The sequence below is a fragment of the Panulirus ornatus genome, chromosome 48 (assembly GCF_036320965.1).
Source record: "Panulirus ornatus isolate Po-2019 chromosome 48, ASM3632096v1, whole genome shotgun sequence".
Classification (NCBI taxonomy): domain Eukaryota; kingdom Metazoa; phylum Arthropoda; class Malacostraca; order Decapoda; family Palinuridae; genus Panulirus; species Panulirus ornatus.
The window spans coordinates 15,817,029-15,830,180 of record NC_092271.1 but is presented as its reverse complement, the minus strand read 5'-3'; the positions used below and the strand labels follow the sequence as shown (position 1 = coordinate 15,830,180).

General features: G+C 41.6%; 1 protein-coding gene across 1 annotated transcript in view; it reads left to right on the top strand.

Moving 5' to 3' along the window:
* AGO1 (protein argonaute-2) overlaps nt 1–13,152 on the top strand; it is a 237,315-nt gene that overhangs the window by 63,962 nt on the left and 160,201 nt on the right. Inside the window, exons 8-9 of the mRNA XM_071690453.1 lie at nt 9,012–9,091; nt 9,976–9,979. Of these exons, the coding sequence (XP_071546554.1) occupies nt 9,012–9,091; nt 9,976–9,979 (84 nt within the window). The remainder of the gene's footprint in view (nt 1–9,011; nt 9,092–9,975; nt 9,980–13,152) is intronic.

Here is a 13,152-nt window from a genome sequence, read left to right as displayed (position 1 = left end):
GTACAGATCTTCACTTTTAAGCCAGGAAAATCTTTTTTTCAATATCAACTTGCATTGTTTGTTTCTTGGTATTTACTACCTGTGTTGCTTTTTTACCATGGGATGACTCAATCATTGATTTGATATCTGGTTCAGAGCCTGAAACTGAGGTATCATTTACTTCAGAAACTTCTGATGTGCTTGGCAGAAGAGTGGTTTTCAAGTAAATTACAAGAGGTATCGCATCACCTACTGGCGATGTGGAGTCAATTTTCTTTTATATCTTCATAAGGTTCTGGAGTTTTCACACATTTGGACATTATTAACCAATCATAAGTGCTGAGTTGCTTTATTCTGGAGTTGGTAGCAGCATACAAACATAATGACTCCTTTATTTCTAGTGCTCTTTTCAGCATGTGTAAGGTGCTGTTCCTCCCTGTGGGTGTATCATGGAGAATGCATAGCTTGGGTTCTTTCAGCCTGTCCTGAATATTATTTAGTTCATCTTTGCCATTGTTGAGTGATGAAAATGAGTAGCAATGCTGTTACATTTCTGAATTGTTGTGTCTGTTTCATCCTGTGATGATATTCCAGTTTTAACCACTTGTTTTATTTTATGCACAGCACAATCCAAGTTATTTACACCTGACAGGAATAGAGCTCTTTTCATATTTGCTCCATCATCACGAAAAACACAACGCATATCTATACTAGAAATGTCCGTCTTCATCAACAAATCCTCAAACTTTATAGAAATATACTCTTCTCTGCGCTGTTCTTGTAGTGGTTCAGCACCTAACACAAAGTTCATCCTGTCAAAGTCCTTATTGATAGCATGTGCAGTTAGACTCCGCAATAAAACACCTGCTGAGGTATCTGATTCACATTGTGAAGAAAATCTTGCTGTCCTGCTTTACTACATCAATCAGTCCTTTTATTTCGTTGAAAACAGATTCGTACATGTCATTGCATATCAGTGAGGAATCAAAGTGTTGCAGCTTTATCCTGTATTGTGGAGCAGTTTCAGCCATCAGTCTCATGAATTCAGTAAACAAAATTTTTCATGTGTTCTGTTGCATCTCTGAGAATACATGGAGATCTTCAGATGTTAAAGAGGTGCACCCCTTCTCTGATTTATCCTGGCAGTTTGAACCCTTTCTCTCATTGGAAAATTCTTTTTAGATATTGACGTGTTGGCTCAAACCTTTTTGCTGGAGCCATATAAATAAAGTACTTCCTTGCTAGACTAGATGAGGAAGCTTTACTTAGAGTATCCCCTATGAGGTGGAAGATCAGCTAGGTATGAAAAGATAGGTTTTGATTATGTAGGTGGTTATCTTTTTCCTGTTTAGAAGTTTTTCTTGTACCTTCCATCTCCATGTTGTTATGCTTTCATTAGCATACAGGACAGCCAGCTCAGGACAGAAAAGTGAATTCTCAAGAATGAAAAACTTTTTCTCTTTGGGTACTGTCACATGAGCTATTTTTTCATATTGGTTCCTGCCCTACCTTCACCTTTCTTTTAAAAACATTTATTTACTGATTGTCTTCACTGTCAGGGGATGTATGGAGTGGTTACCCTTTGTGGCTTGGCAGATGGTGAAGTTATTGCCAGATAGTAGCTGTTGATTAGATGGGAGTTATGACATGAGCCATTACCACATGTTTGGGTGGCTTACAAAGTGTGAGAAGTGTGAACTTCACCTGAATGAGGGAGTTGGAGGCACATAACCCCAAGTTATCCATAGAGATATCTCATTAGTTCTTGGGACACTGCCAAGATAGAATTTTTTTCATTATTCAAAAATCACTTTTTTAAACCAATTTGATGTTTTAGACATTGAACAGTTCTTCAAATATGTAGAGTTAGAACAATCAGAGAACATGATAAGAAATTAAGCTAAAAACTTCAGAAGTATCTAAAGAAGTACTTTTACAGTAAGAGAGTGATAAAAAGACTGATGGATGACTGGAATGGACTAAATGACACAATAGTAAATGTGGACAGTAAACAAGTTTTAAAAGATATTTTATTTTTTTAATTTATTTATTTTGCTGCGTTGCTGTCTCCTGCGTTAGCGAGGTAGTGCAAGGAAACAGATGAAAAAATGGCCCAACCCACCCACATACACATGTATATACATACACGTCCACACACGCAAATATACATACCTATACATCTCAACGTATACATGTATATACACACACAGACATATACATATATACACATGTACATAATTCATACTGTCTTCCTTTATACATTCCCATCGCCACCCTGCCACACATGAAATAACAACCCCCTCCCCCCTCATGTGCACGAGGTAGCGCTAGGAAAAGACAACAATGGCCACATTCGTTCACACTCAGTCTCTAGCTGTCATGTAATAATGCACTGAAACCACAGCTCCCTTTCCACATCCATGCACCACACAACTTTCCATGGTTTACTCCTGACGCTTCACATTCCCTGGTTCAATCCATTGACAGCATGTCGACCCCGGTATACCACATTGTTCCAATTCACTCTATTCCTTGCACGCCTTTCACCCTCCTGCATGTTCAGGCCCCGATCACTCAAAATCTTTTTTACTCCATCTTTCCACCTCCAATTTAGTCTCCCACTTCTCCTCGTTCCCTCATCCTCTGACACATATATCCTCTTTGTCAACCTTTCCTCCCTCATTCTCTCCATATGAACAAACCATTTCAAAACACCCTCTTCTGCTCTCTCAACCACACTCTTTTTATTACCACATATCTCTCTTACCCTTACATTACTTACTCGATCAAACCACCTCACACCACATATTGTCCTCAAACTTCTCATTTCCAGCACATCCATCCTCCTTCGCACAACTTTATCTATTATCCATGCCTCGCAACCATATAACATTGTTGGAACCACTATTCCTTCAAACATACCCACTTTTGCTTTCCGAGGTGATGTTCTCGACTTCCACACATTCTTCAATGCTCCCAGAACTTTCGCCCCCTCCCCCACCCTGTGATTCACTTCCGCTTCCATAGTTCCATCCGCTGCCAAATCCACTCCCAGATATCTAAAACACTTCACTTCCTCCAGTTTTTCTCCAAACTTACCTCCCAGTTGACTGGTCCCTCAACCCTACTGTACCTAATAACCTTGCTCTTATTCACATTTACTCTCAGCTTTCTTCTTTCACTTACTTTACCAAACTCAGTCACCAGCTTCTACAGTTTCTCACCCGAATCAGCCACCAGCGCTGTGTCATCAGCGAACAACAACTGACTCACTTTCCAAGCTCTCTCATCTAGAACAGACTGCATACTTGCCCCTCTTTCCAAAACTCTTGTATTCACTTGGGTATTTTTTTTTTATTTTACTTAATTGCCGTCTCCTGCATTAGCAAGGTAGCGCTAGGAGACAGATGAAAGAATGGCCCACCCCACCCACATACACATGTATATACATAAACGCCTACACACGCACATGTACATACCTGTACATCCCTGTACATTTCAATATATATATATATCTTTCTTTTCTTTCAAACTATTCGCCATTTCCCGCATTAGCGAGGTAGCGTTAAGAACAGAGGACTGGGCCTTTGAGGGAATACCCTCACCTGGCCCAATTCTCTGTTCCTTCTTTTGGAAAAAAAAAAAAAACGAGAGGGGAGGATTTCCAGCCCCCCGCTCCCTCCCCTTTTAGTCGCCTTCTACGACACGCAGGGAATACGTGGGAAGTATTCTTAATCCCCTATCCCCAGGGATATATATATATATATATATATATATATATATATATATATATATATATATATATATATATATATATATATATCTTCTTTTTCTTTCAAACTATTCGCCATTTCCCGCATTAGCGAGGTAGCGTTAAGAACAGAGGACTGGGCCTTTGAGGGAATACCCTCACCTGGCCCAATTCTCTGTTCCTTCTTTTGGAAAACTAAAAAAAAACCGAGAGGGGAGGATTTCCAGCCCCCCGCTCCCTCCCCTTTTAGTCGCCTTCTACGACACGCAGGGAATACGTGGGAAGTACTCTTAATCCCCTATCCCCAGGGATAATATATATATATATATATATATATATATATATATATATATATATATATATATACACCTTCCACAGAGCATCTCTATCAACTCTATCATATGCCTTCTCCAGATCCATAAATGCTACATACAAATCCATTTGCTTTTCTAAGTATTTCTCACATACATTCTTCAAAGCAAACACCTGATCCACACATCCTCTACCACTTCTGAAACCACACTGCTCTTCCCCAATCTGATGCTCTGTACATGCCTTCACCCTCTCAATCAATATCCTCCCATATAATTTACCAGGAATACTCAACAAACTTATACCTCTGTAATTTGAGCACTCACTCTTATCCCCTTTGCCTTTGTACAATGGCACTATGCACGCATTCCGCCAATCCTCAGGCACCTCACCATGAGTCATACATACATTAAATAACCTTACCAACCAGTCAACAATACAGTCACCCCCTTTTTTTTTTAATAAATTCCACTGCAATACCATCCAAACCTGCTGCCTTGCCGGCTTTCATCTTCCGCAAAGCTTTTACTACCTCTTCTCTGTTTACCAAATCATTTTCCCTAACCCTCTCACTTTGCACACCACCTCGACCAAAACACCCTATATCTGCCACTCTATCATCAAACACATTCAACAAACCTTCAAAATACTCACTCCATCTCCTTCTCACATCACCACTACTTGTTATCACCTCCCCATTTGCGCCCTTCACTGAAGTTCCCATTTGCTCCCTTGTCTTACGCACTTTATTTACCTCCTTCCAGAACATCTTTTTTATATATGGTGTGGGAGGCAAATTGTTAGAAGCAGTGAAAAGTTTTTATCGAGGATGTAAGGCATGTATACGTGTAGGAAGAGAGGAAACTGATTGGTTCTCAGTGAATGTAGGTTTGCGGCAGGGGTGTGTGATGTCTCCATGGTTGTTTAATTTGTTTATGGATGGGGTTGTTAGGGAGGTGAATGCAAGAGTTTTGGAAAGAGGGGCAAGTATGAAGTCTGTTGGGGATGAGAGAGCTTGGGAAGTGAGTCAGTTGTTGTTCGCTGATGATACAGCGCTGGTGGCTGATTCATGTGAGAAACTGCAGAAGCTGGTGACTGAGTGATAAAGTGTGTGAAAGAAGAAAGTTAAGAGTAAATGTGAATAAGAGCAAGGTTATTAGGTACAGTGGGGTTGAGGGTCAAGTCAATTGGGAGGTGAGTTTGAATGGAGAAAAACTGGAGGAAGTGAAGTGTTTTAGATATCTGGGAGTGGATCTGTCAGCGGATGGAACCATGGAAGCGGAAGTGGATCATAGGGTGGGGGAGGGGGCGAAAATTTTGGGAGCCTTGAAAAATGTGTGGAAGTCGAGAACATTATCCCGGAAAGCAAAAATGGGTATGTTTGAAGGAATAGTGGTTCCAACAATGTTGTATGGTTGCGAGGCGTGGGCTATGGATAGAGTTGTGCGCAGGAGGATGGATGTGCTGGAAATGAGATGTTTGAGGACAATGTGTGGTGTGAGGTGGTTTGATCGAGTAAGTAACGTAAAGGTAAGAGAGATGTGTGGAAATAAAAAGAGCGTGGTTGAGAGAGCAGAAGAGGGTGTTTTGAAATGGTTTGGGCACATGGAGAGAATGAGTGAGGAAAGATTGACCAAGAGGATATATGTGTCGGAGGTGGAGGGAACGAGGAGAAGAGGGAGACCAAATTGGAGGTGGAAAGATGGAGTGAAAAGGATTTTGTGTGATCGGGGCCTGAACATGCAGGAGGGTGAAAGGAGGGCAAGGAATAGAGTGAATTGGAGCGATGTGGTATGCAGGGGTTGACGTGCTGTCAGTGGATTGAATCAAGGCATGTGAAGCGTCCGGGGTAAACCATGGAAAGCTGTGTAGGTATGTATATTTGCGTGTGTGGACGTGTGTATGTACATGTGTATGGGGGGGGTTGGGCCATTTCTTTCGTCTGTTTCCTTGCGCTACCTCGCAAACGCGGGAGACAGCGACAAAGTATAAAAAAAAAAAAAAAAAAAATATATATATATATATATATATATATATATATATATACACAGACATATATACTGGAGGAAGTAAAGTGTTTTAGATATCTGGGAGTGGATCTGGCAGCGGATGGAACCATGGAAGTGGAAGTGAATCATAGGGTGGGGGAGGGGGCGAAAATCCTGGGAGCCTTGAAGAATATGTGGAAGTTGAGAACATTATCTCGGAAAGCAAAAATGGGTTTGTTTGAAGGAATAGTGGTTCCAACAATGTTGTATGGTTGCAAGGAGTGGGCTATGGATAGAGTTGTGCGCAGGGGGGTGGATGTGCTGGAAATGAGATGTTTGAGGACAATGTGTGGTGTGAGGTGGTTTGATCGAGTAAGTAATGTATGGGTAAGAGAAATGTGTGGAAATAAAAAGAGCGTGGTTGAGAGAGCAGAAGAGGGTGTTTTGAAATGGTTTGGGCACATGGAGAGAATGAGTGAGGAAAGATTGACCAAGAGGATATATGTTTCGGAGGTGGAGGGAACGAGAAGTGGGAGACCAAATTGGAGGCGGAAAGATGGAGTGAAAAAGATTTTGTGTGATTGGGGCCTGAACATGCAGGAGGGTGAAAGGAGGGCAAGGAATAGAGTGAATTGGATCGATATGGTATACCGGGGTTGACGTGCTGTCAGTGGATTGAATCCAAATATACATACAAATATACATACCTACACAGCTTTCCATGGTTTACCCCAGACGCTTCACATGCCCTGATTCAATCCACTGACAGCACTTCAACCCCGGTATACCACATCGATCCAATTCACTCTATTCCTTGCCCTCCTTTCGCCCTCCTGCATGTTCAGGCCCCGATCACACAAAATCTTTTTCGCTCCATCTTTCCACCTCCAATTTGGTCTCCCACTTCTCCTCGTTCCCTCCACCTCCGACACATATATCCTCTTGGTCAATCTTTCCTCACTCATTCTCTCCATGTGCCCAAACCATTTCAAAACACCCTCTACTGCTCTCTCAACCACGCTCTTTTTATTCCCACACATCTCTCTTACCCTTACGTTACTCACTCGATCAAACCACCTCACACCACACATTGTCCTCAAACATCTCATTTCCAGCACATCCATCCTCCTGCGCACAACTCTATCCATAGCCCACGCCTCGCAACCATACAACATTGACGGAACCACTATTCCTTCAAACATACCCATTTTTGCTTTCCGAGATAATGTTCTCGACTTCCACACATTCTTCAAGGCTCCCAGGATTTTTGCCCCCTCCCCCACCCTATGATCCACTTCTGCTTCCATGGTTCCATCCGCTGCCAGATCCACTCCCAGATATCTAAAACACTTTACTTCCTCCAGTTTTTATCCATTCAAACTTACCTCCCAATTGACTTGACCCTCAACCCTACTGTACCTAATAACCTTGCTCTTATTCACATTTACTCTTAACTTTCTTCTTTCACACACTTTACCAAACTCAGTCACCAGCTCCTGCAGTTTTTCACATGAATCAGCCACCAGCGCTGTATCATCAGCGAACAACAACTGACTCGCTTCCCAAGCTCTCTCATCCCCAACAGACTTCATACTTGCCCCTCTTTCCAAAACTCTTGCATTTACCTCCCTAACAACCCCATCCATAAACAAATTAAACAACCATGGAGACATCACACACCCCTGCCGCAAACCTACATTCACTGAGAACCAATCACTTTCCTGTCTTCCTACACGTACACATGCCTTACATCCTTGATAAAAACTTTTCACTGCTTCTAACAACTTTCCTCCCACACCATATATTCTTAATACCTTCCACAGAGCATCTCTATCAACTCTATCATAAGCCTTCTCCAGATCCATAAATGCTACATACAAATCCATTTGCTTTTCTAGGTATTTCTCACATACATTCTTCAAAGCAAACACCTGATCCACACATCCTCTACCACTTCTGAAACCACACTGCTCTTCCCCAATCTGATGCTCTGTACATGCCTTCACCCTCTCAATCAATACCCTCCCATATAATTTCCCAGGAATACTCAACAAACTTATACCTCTGTAATTTGAGCACTCACTCTTATCCCCTTTGCGAGGTGGTGATGGGAATGAATAAAGGCAGACAGTGTGAATTGTGTGCATGGGTATATATGTATGTGTCTGTGTGTATATATATATATGTGTACATTGAGATGTATAGGTATGTATATTTGCGTGTGTGGACGTGTATGTATGTACATTGTGTATGGGGGTGGGTTGGGCCATTTCTTTCGTCTGTTTCCTTGCGCTACCTCGCAAACGCGGGAGACAGCGACAAAGCAAAATAAATTAATATGAAATATACGCATTGTACATATTCATACTTGCTGCCTACATCTATTCCCGTCGTCACCCCACCACATGAAAAATCGTCCAAGTGCCTCTCTCTTTTCTTTCACTAACAATCTGGACGATTTTTGCTGGGAAGTAGTGTAAGTGACTGGGAAATGTATAAAAGACATACATACATACATACATACATACATACATATAGTATTCTGCAAATGACTGTGATATATTATTTGAGCTTAAGTAAGGAAAAAGAATGACTTCAAAATTATGGCTCAGGGCCTAGAAATCTAATTCCCAAGGGGCATGAAGTACCTTCAGTTCACTTCTGGTTTATGGTGAGCTTTTTGCTTGTGGTTAAAGCTTAGGGGGTAGTTTTGAAGTGGCTCAGACAGGATGGAATCATTGCTGTTCCATGGACGTAGGTGCTACGTATGTTGAAGGAGGATTTAATGAGAAGTACTTGTTTTTTCCATGGTGCATGTGTTGCTTTTTTGGGGGTTTCTGTGCAGGTGGTGATTGCTATGTAACATTGTAAATTTTTCATAATTTGCCATTGTTGCTATATGTAAGCATAATGTTGGAAGATTGAAGATATATTCTGCATAAGCATGACTTTGCCTAAATAGTAAGTATTTTTTCTTTCAGATAGAGATAACTCATTGTGGTTCAATGAGAAGAAAATACCGTGTTTGTAATGTAACTAGAAGACCTGCTCAAATGCAATCGTAAGTATTTTAAGCTTATTAGTCTTTATCTTCAACAAACTTCATGTAAGTAGGTGTTGAAGGAGGATTTTGAAATATTGTGTTTCTACTTCGCGGGTCACAAGAAAATCTCATGAATTCTTTTAACTGTCATGGCATTGTGAATGAATGTATATTGGATGACGAGGAGAGGTTATTGCACTTCTTTTGAATAAAGAAACTCTTTGGGTCATGGATAATGTGTTTGCATTTATTTTGGACAATGATAAAGTTGAATGGGAGCCAGAGGAAGGATAGTTTTCCAAAACCGACATGCCTGATCCCTTGCCTGAATGGCCTCAGAACAGGAATGGTTGAACCATGGATTGGTTGAAGATTTCGTCTTGGAGGAAGGGGGGGGGATAATTGCTTCCAGTCTCGCAAGAATGACCTCTTGTGCATTTTGCACTGCATAAGAGACAGTCATTTACCCAAGGAAAGCAGAAAAGAAGTTACGTAAGTTATTCAAGTCAGCTTTGTTGAGGTGCCAGTGTTTATGCATAGAAGGGGCTGCTAGAAGGGTAGGTGTTGTTCGAATAAGTACAGAAGAGAGGGGAGATAGGTAGTATGTTTGAGGAAAGAAACCTGGATGTTCTGAGTCTGAGTGAAACAAACCTTAAGGGTAAAGGGGAAGAATGGTATAGAAATGTCTGAAGGAGTTGCACTACTCTTGGGGCATGAGTTGTGGGAGTGTGTGATAGAATGTAAGGAAGTAAATTCAAGATTGATGTGTGAAAAACTGAAAGTGGGTGGCAAGGAATGGGTGATTATTGGTGCTTATGCACCTGGTCATGAGAAGAGAGATCATGAGAGGCAAATGTTTTGGGAAGAGCTGATTAAGTGTGTCATTAGTTTTGGTGCTCAAGAACGGTTATTAGTGATGGATGATTTAAATGTGAAGGTAAGTGATTTAGCAGTTGAGGGTATGATTGGTGTGCATTCAGTTTTATGAATGGAAAGGGTGAAGAGCTTATGGAGTTACCTTCTTAAAAAAGATTGGTGATTGAGAATCCCTGGTTTAAAAAGAGATGTACTGAAGTATACGTATGTGAGCTGGAAAGATGGTCAACAGGCATTATTAGATTACATATTAATTGATACTCTCTCACCCCAACTCTCATTTGCCCTCTTTTTCACCTCTTGCACCTTTCTCTTGACCTCATGCCTCTTTCTTTTATACATCTCCAACTCATTTGCATTTTTTCCCTGCAAAAATTGTCCAAATGCCTCTCTTTTCTCTTTCACTAATAATCTTACTTCTTCATCCCACCATTCACTACCCTTTCTAATCTGCCCACCTCCCACGCTTATCATGCCACAAGCATCTTTAGCGCAAGCCATCACTGCTTCCCTAAATACATCCCATTCCTCCCCCACTCCCCTTACCTCCTTTGTTCTCACCTTTTTCCATTCTGTACTCAGTCTCTCCTGGTACTTCCTCACACAAGTCTCCTTCCCAAGCTCACTTACTCTCACCACACTTTTCACCCCAACATTCTCTCTTCTTTTCTCAAAACCTCTACAAATCTTCACCTTCACCTCCACAAGATAATGATCAGACATCCCTCCAGTTGCACCTCTCAGCACATTAACATCCAAAAGTCTCTCTTTCGCTCGCCTGCCAATTAACACGTAATCCAGTAACGCTCTCTGGCCATCTCTCCTACTTACATACGTATACTTATGTATATCTCTCTTTTTAAACCAGGTATTCCCAATCACCAGTCCTTTTTCAGCACATACACTTACAAGCTCTTCACCATTTCCATTTACAACACTGAACACCCCATGTACACCAATTATTCCCTTAACTTCCACATTACTTATCTTTGCATTCAAATCACCCATCACTTTAACCCGGTCTTGTGCATCAAAACCACTAACACACTCACTCAGCTGCTCCCAAAACACTTGCCTCACATGATCTTTCTTTTCATGCCCAGGTGCATATGTACCAATAATCACCCATCTCTCTCCATCCACTTTCAGTTTTACCCATATCAATCTAGAGTTTGCTTTCTTACACTCTATCACATACTCCCACCACTCCTTTTTCAGGAGTAGTGCTACTCCCTCCCTTGTGCTTGTCCTCTCACTAACCCCTGACTTTACTCCCAAGACATCCCCAAACCACTCTTCCCCTTTACCCTTGAGCTTCATTTCACTCAGAGCCAAAACATCCAGGTTTCTTTCCTGAAACATACTACCTATCTCTCCTTTTTTCTCATCTTGGTTACATTCACACACATTTAGACACCCTATTCTCAGCCTTCGAGTAGGATGAGCACTCCTCGCATGACACCTTCTGTTTTGCCTTTTAGAAAGTTAAAATACTAGGAGGGGAGGGTTTCTGGCCCCCCACTCCCGTCCCCTTTAGTCGCCTTCTATGACACTTAAGGAATGTGTAGGAAGTATTCTTTCTCCCTTATCCCTAGGGAGGATAAAAAGATGTTTTGGAAGGAGGTAAATAAAGTGTGTAAGACAAGGGAACAAATGGGAACTTCAGTGAAGGCGGCTAGTGGGGAGGTAATAACAAGGAGTGGTGATGTGAGGAGATGGAGTGAGTATTTTGAAGGTTTGTTGAATGTGTTTGATGATAGAGTGGCAGATATAGGGTGTTATGGTCGAGGTGGTATGCAAAGTGAGAGGGTTAGGGAAAATGATTTGGTAAACAGAGAAGAGGCAGTAAAAGCTTTGCGGAAGATGAAAGCCAGCAAGGCAGCGGGGTTGGATGGTATTGCAGTGGAATTTATTAAAAAAGGGGGTGAGTGTATTGTTGATTGGTTGGTGAGGTTATTCAATGTATGTATGACTCATGGTGAGGTGCCTGAGGATTGGCGAAATGCTTGCACATTGCCATTGTACAAAGGCAAAGGGGATAAAAGTGAGTGCTCAAATTACAGGGGTATAAGTTTGTTGAGTATTCCTGGTAAATTATATGGGAGGGTATTGATTGAGTGGGTGAAGGCATGTACAGAACATCAGATTGGGGAAGAGCAGTGTGGTTTCAGAAGTGGAAGAGGATGTGTGGATCAGGTGTTTGCTTTGAAGAGTGTATGTGAGAAATACTTAGAAAAGCAAATGGATTTGTATGAAGCATTTATGGATCTGGAGAAGGCATTCGATAAGAGTTGATAGAGATGCTCTGTGGAAGGTATTAAGAATATATGGTGTGGCAGGCAAGTTCTTAGAAGCAGTGAAAAGTTTTTATGTAGGATGTAAGGCATGTGTACGTGTAGGAAGAGAGGGAAGTGGTTGGTTCTTAGTGAATGTAGGTTTGCGGCAAGGGTGTTTGATGTCTCCATGGTTGTTTAATTTGTTTATGGATGGGGATGTTAGGGAGGTGAATGCTAGAGTTTTGGAAAGAGGGGCAAGTATGCAATCTGTGTTTGGATGAAAGAGCTTGGGAAGCGAGTCAGTTGTTGTTCACTGATGATACAGTGCTGGTGGCTGATTCATATGAGAAACTGCAGAGGTGGTGACTGAGTTTGGTAAAGTGTGTGTAAGAAGAAAGCAGAGAGTAAATGTGAATTAAGTGCAAGGTTATTAGGTACACTAGGGTTGAGGGATAAGTCATTTGGGAGGTAAGTTTGAATGGAGAAAATCTGGAGGAGGTGAAGTGTTTTAGATATCTGGGAGTGGATTTGGCAGCAGATGGAACCATGGAAGCGGAAGTGAATCATAGGGTGGGGGAGGGGGCGAAAGTCTGGGAGTGTTGAAGAATGTGTGGAAGTCGAGAACATTATCTCGGAAAGCAAAAATGGGTATGTTTGAAGGAATAGTGGTTCCAACAATGTTATATGGTTGCAAGGCATGGGCTATGGATAGACTTGTGCGGAGGAGGGTGAATGTGCTGGAAATGAGATGTTTGAGGACAATATGTGGTGTGAGATGGTTTGATCGAGTAAGTAATAATAGGGTAAGAGAGGTGTGTGATAATAAAAAAAATTGTGGTTGAGAGAGCAGAAGAGGGTGTTTTGAAATGGTTTGGTCACATAAAGAGAATGAGTGAGGAAAGATTGGCCAAGAGGATATATGTGTCA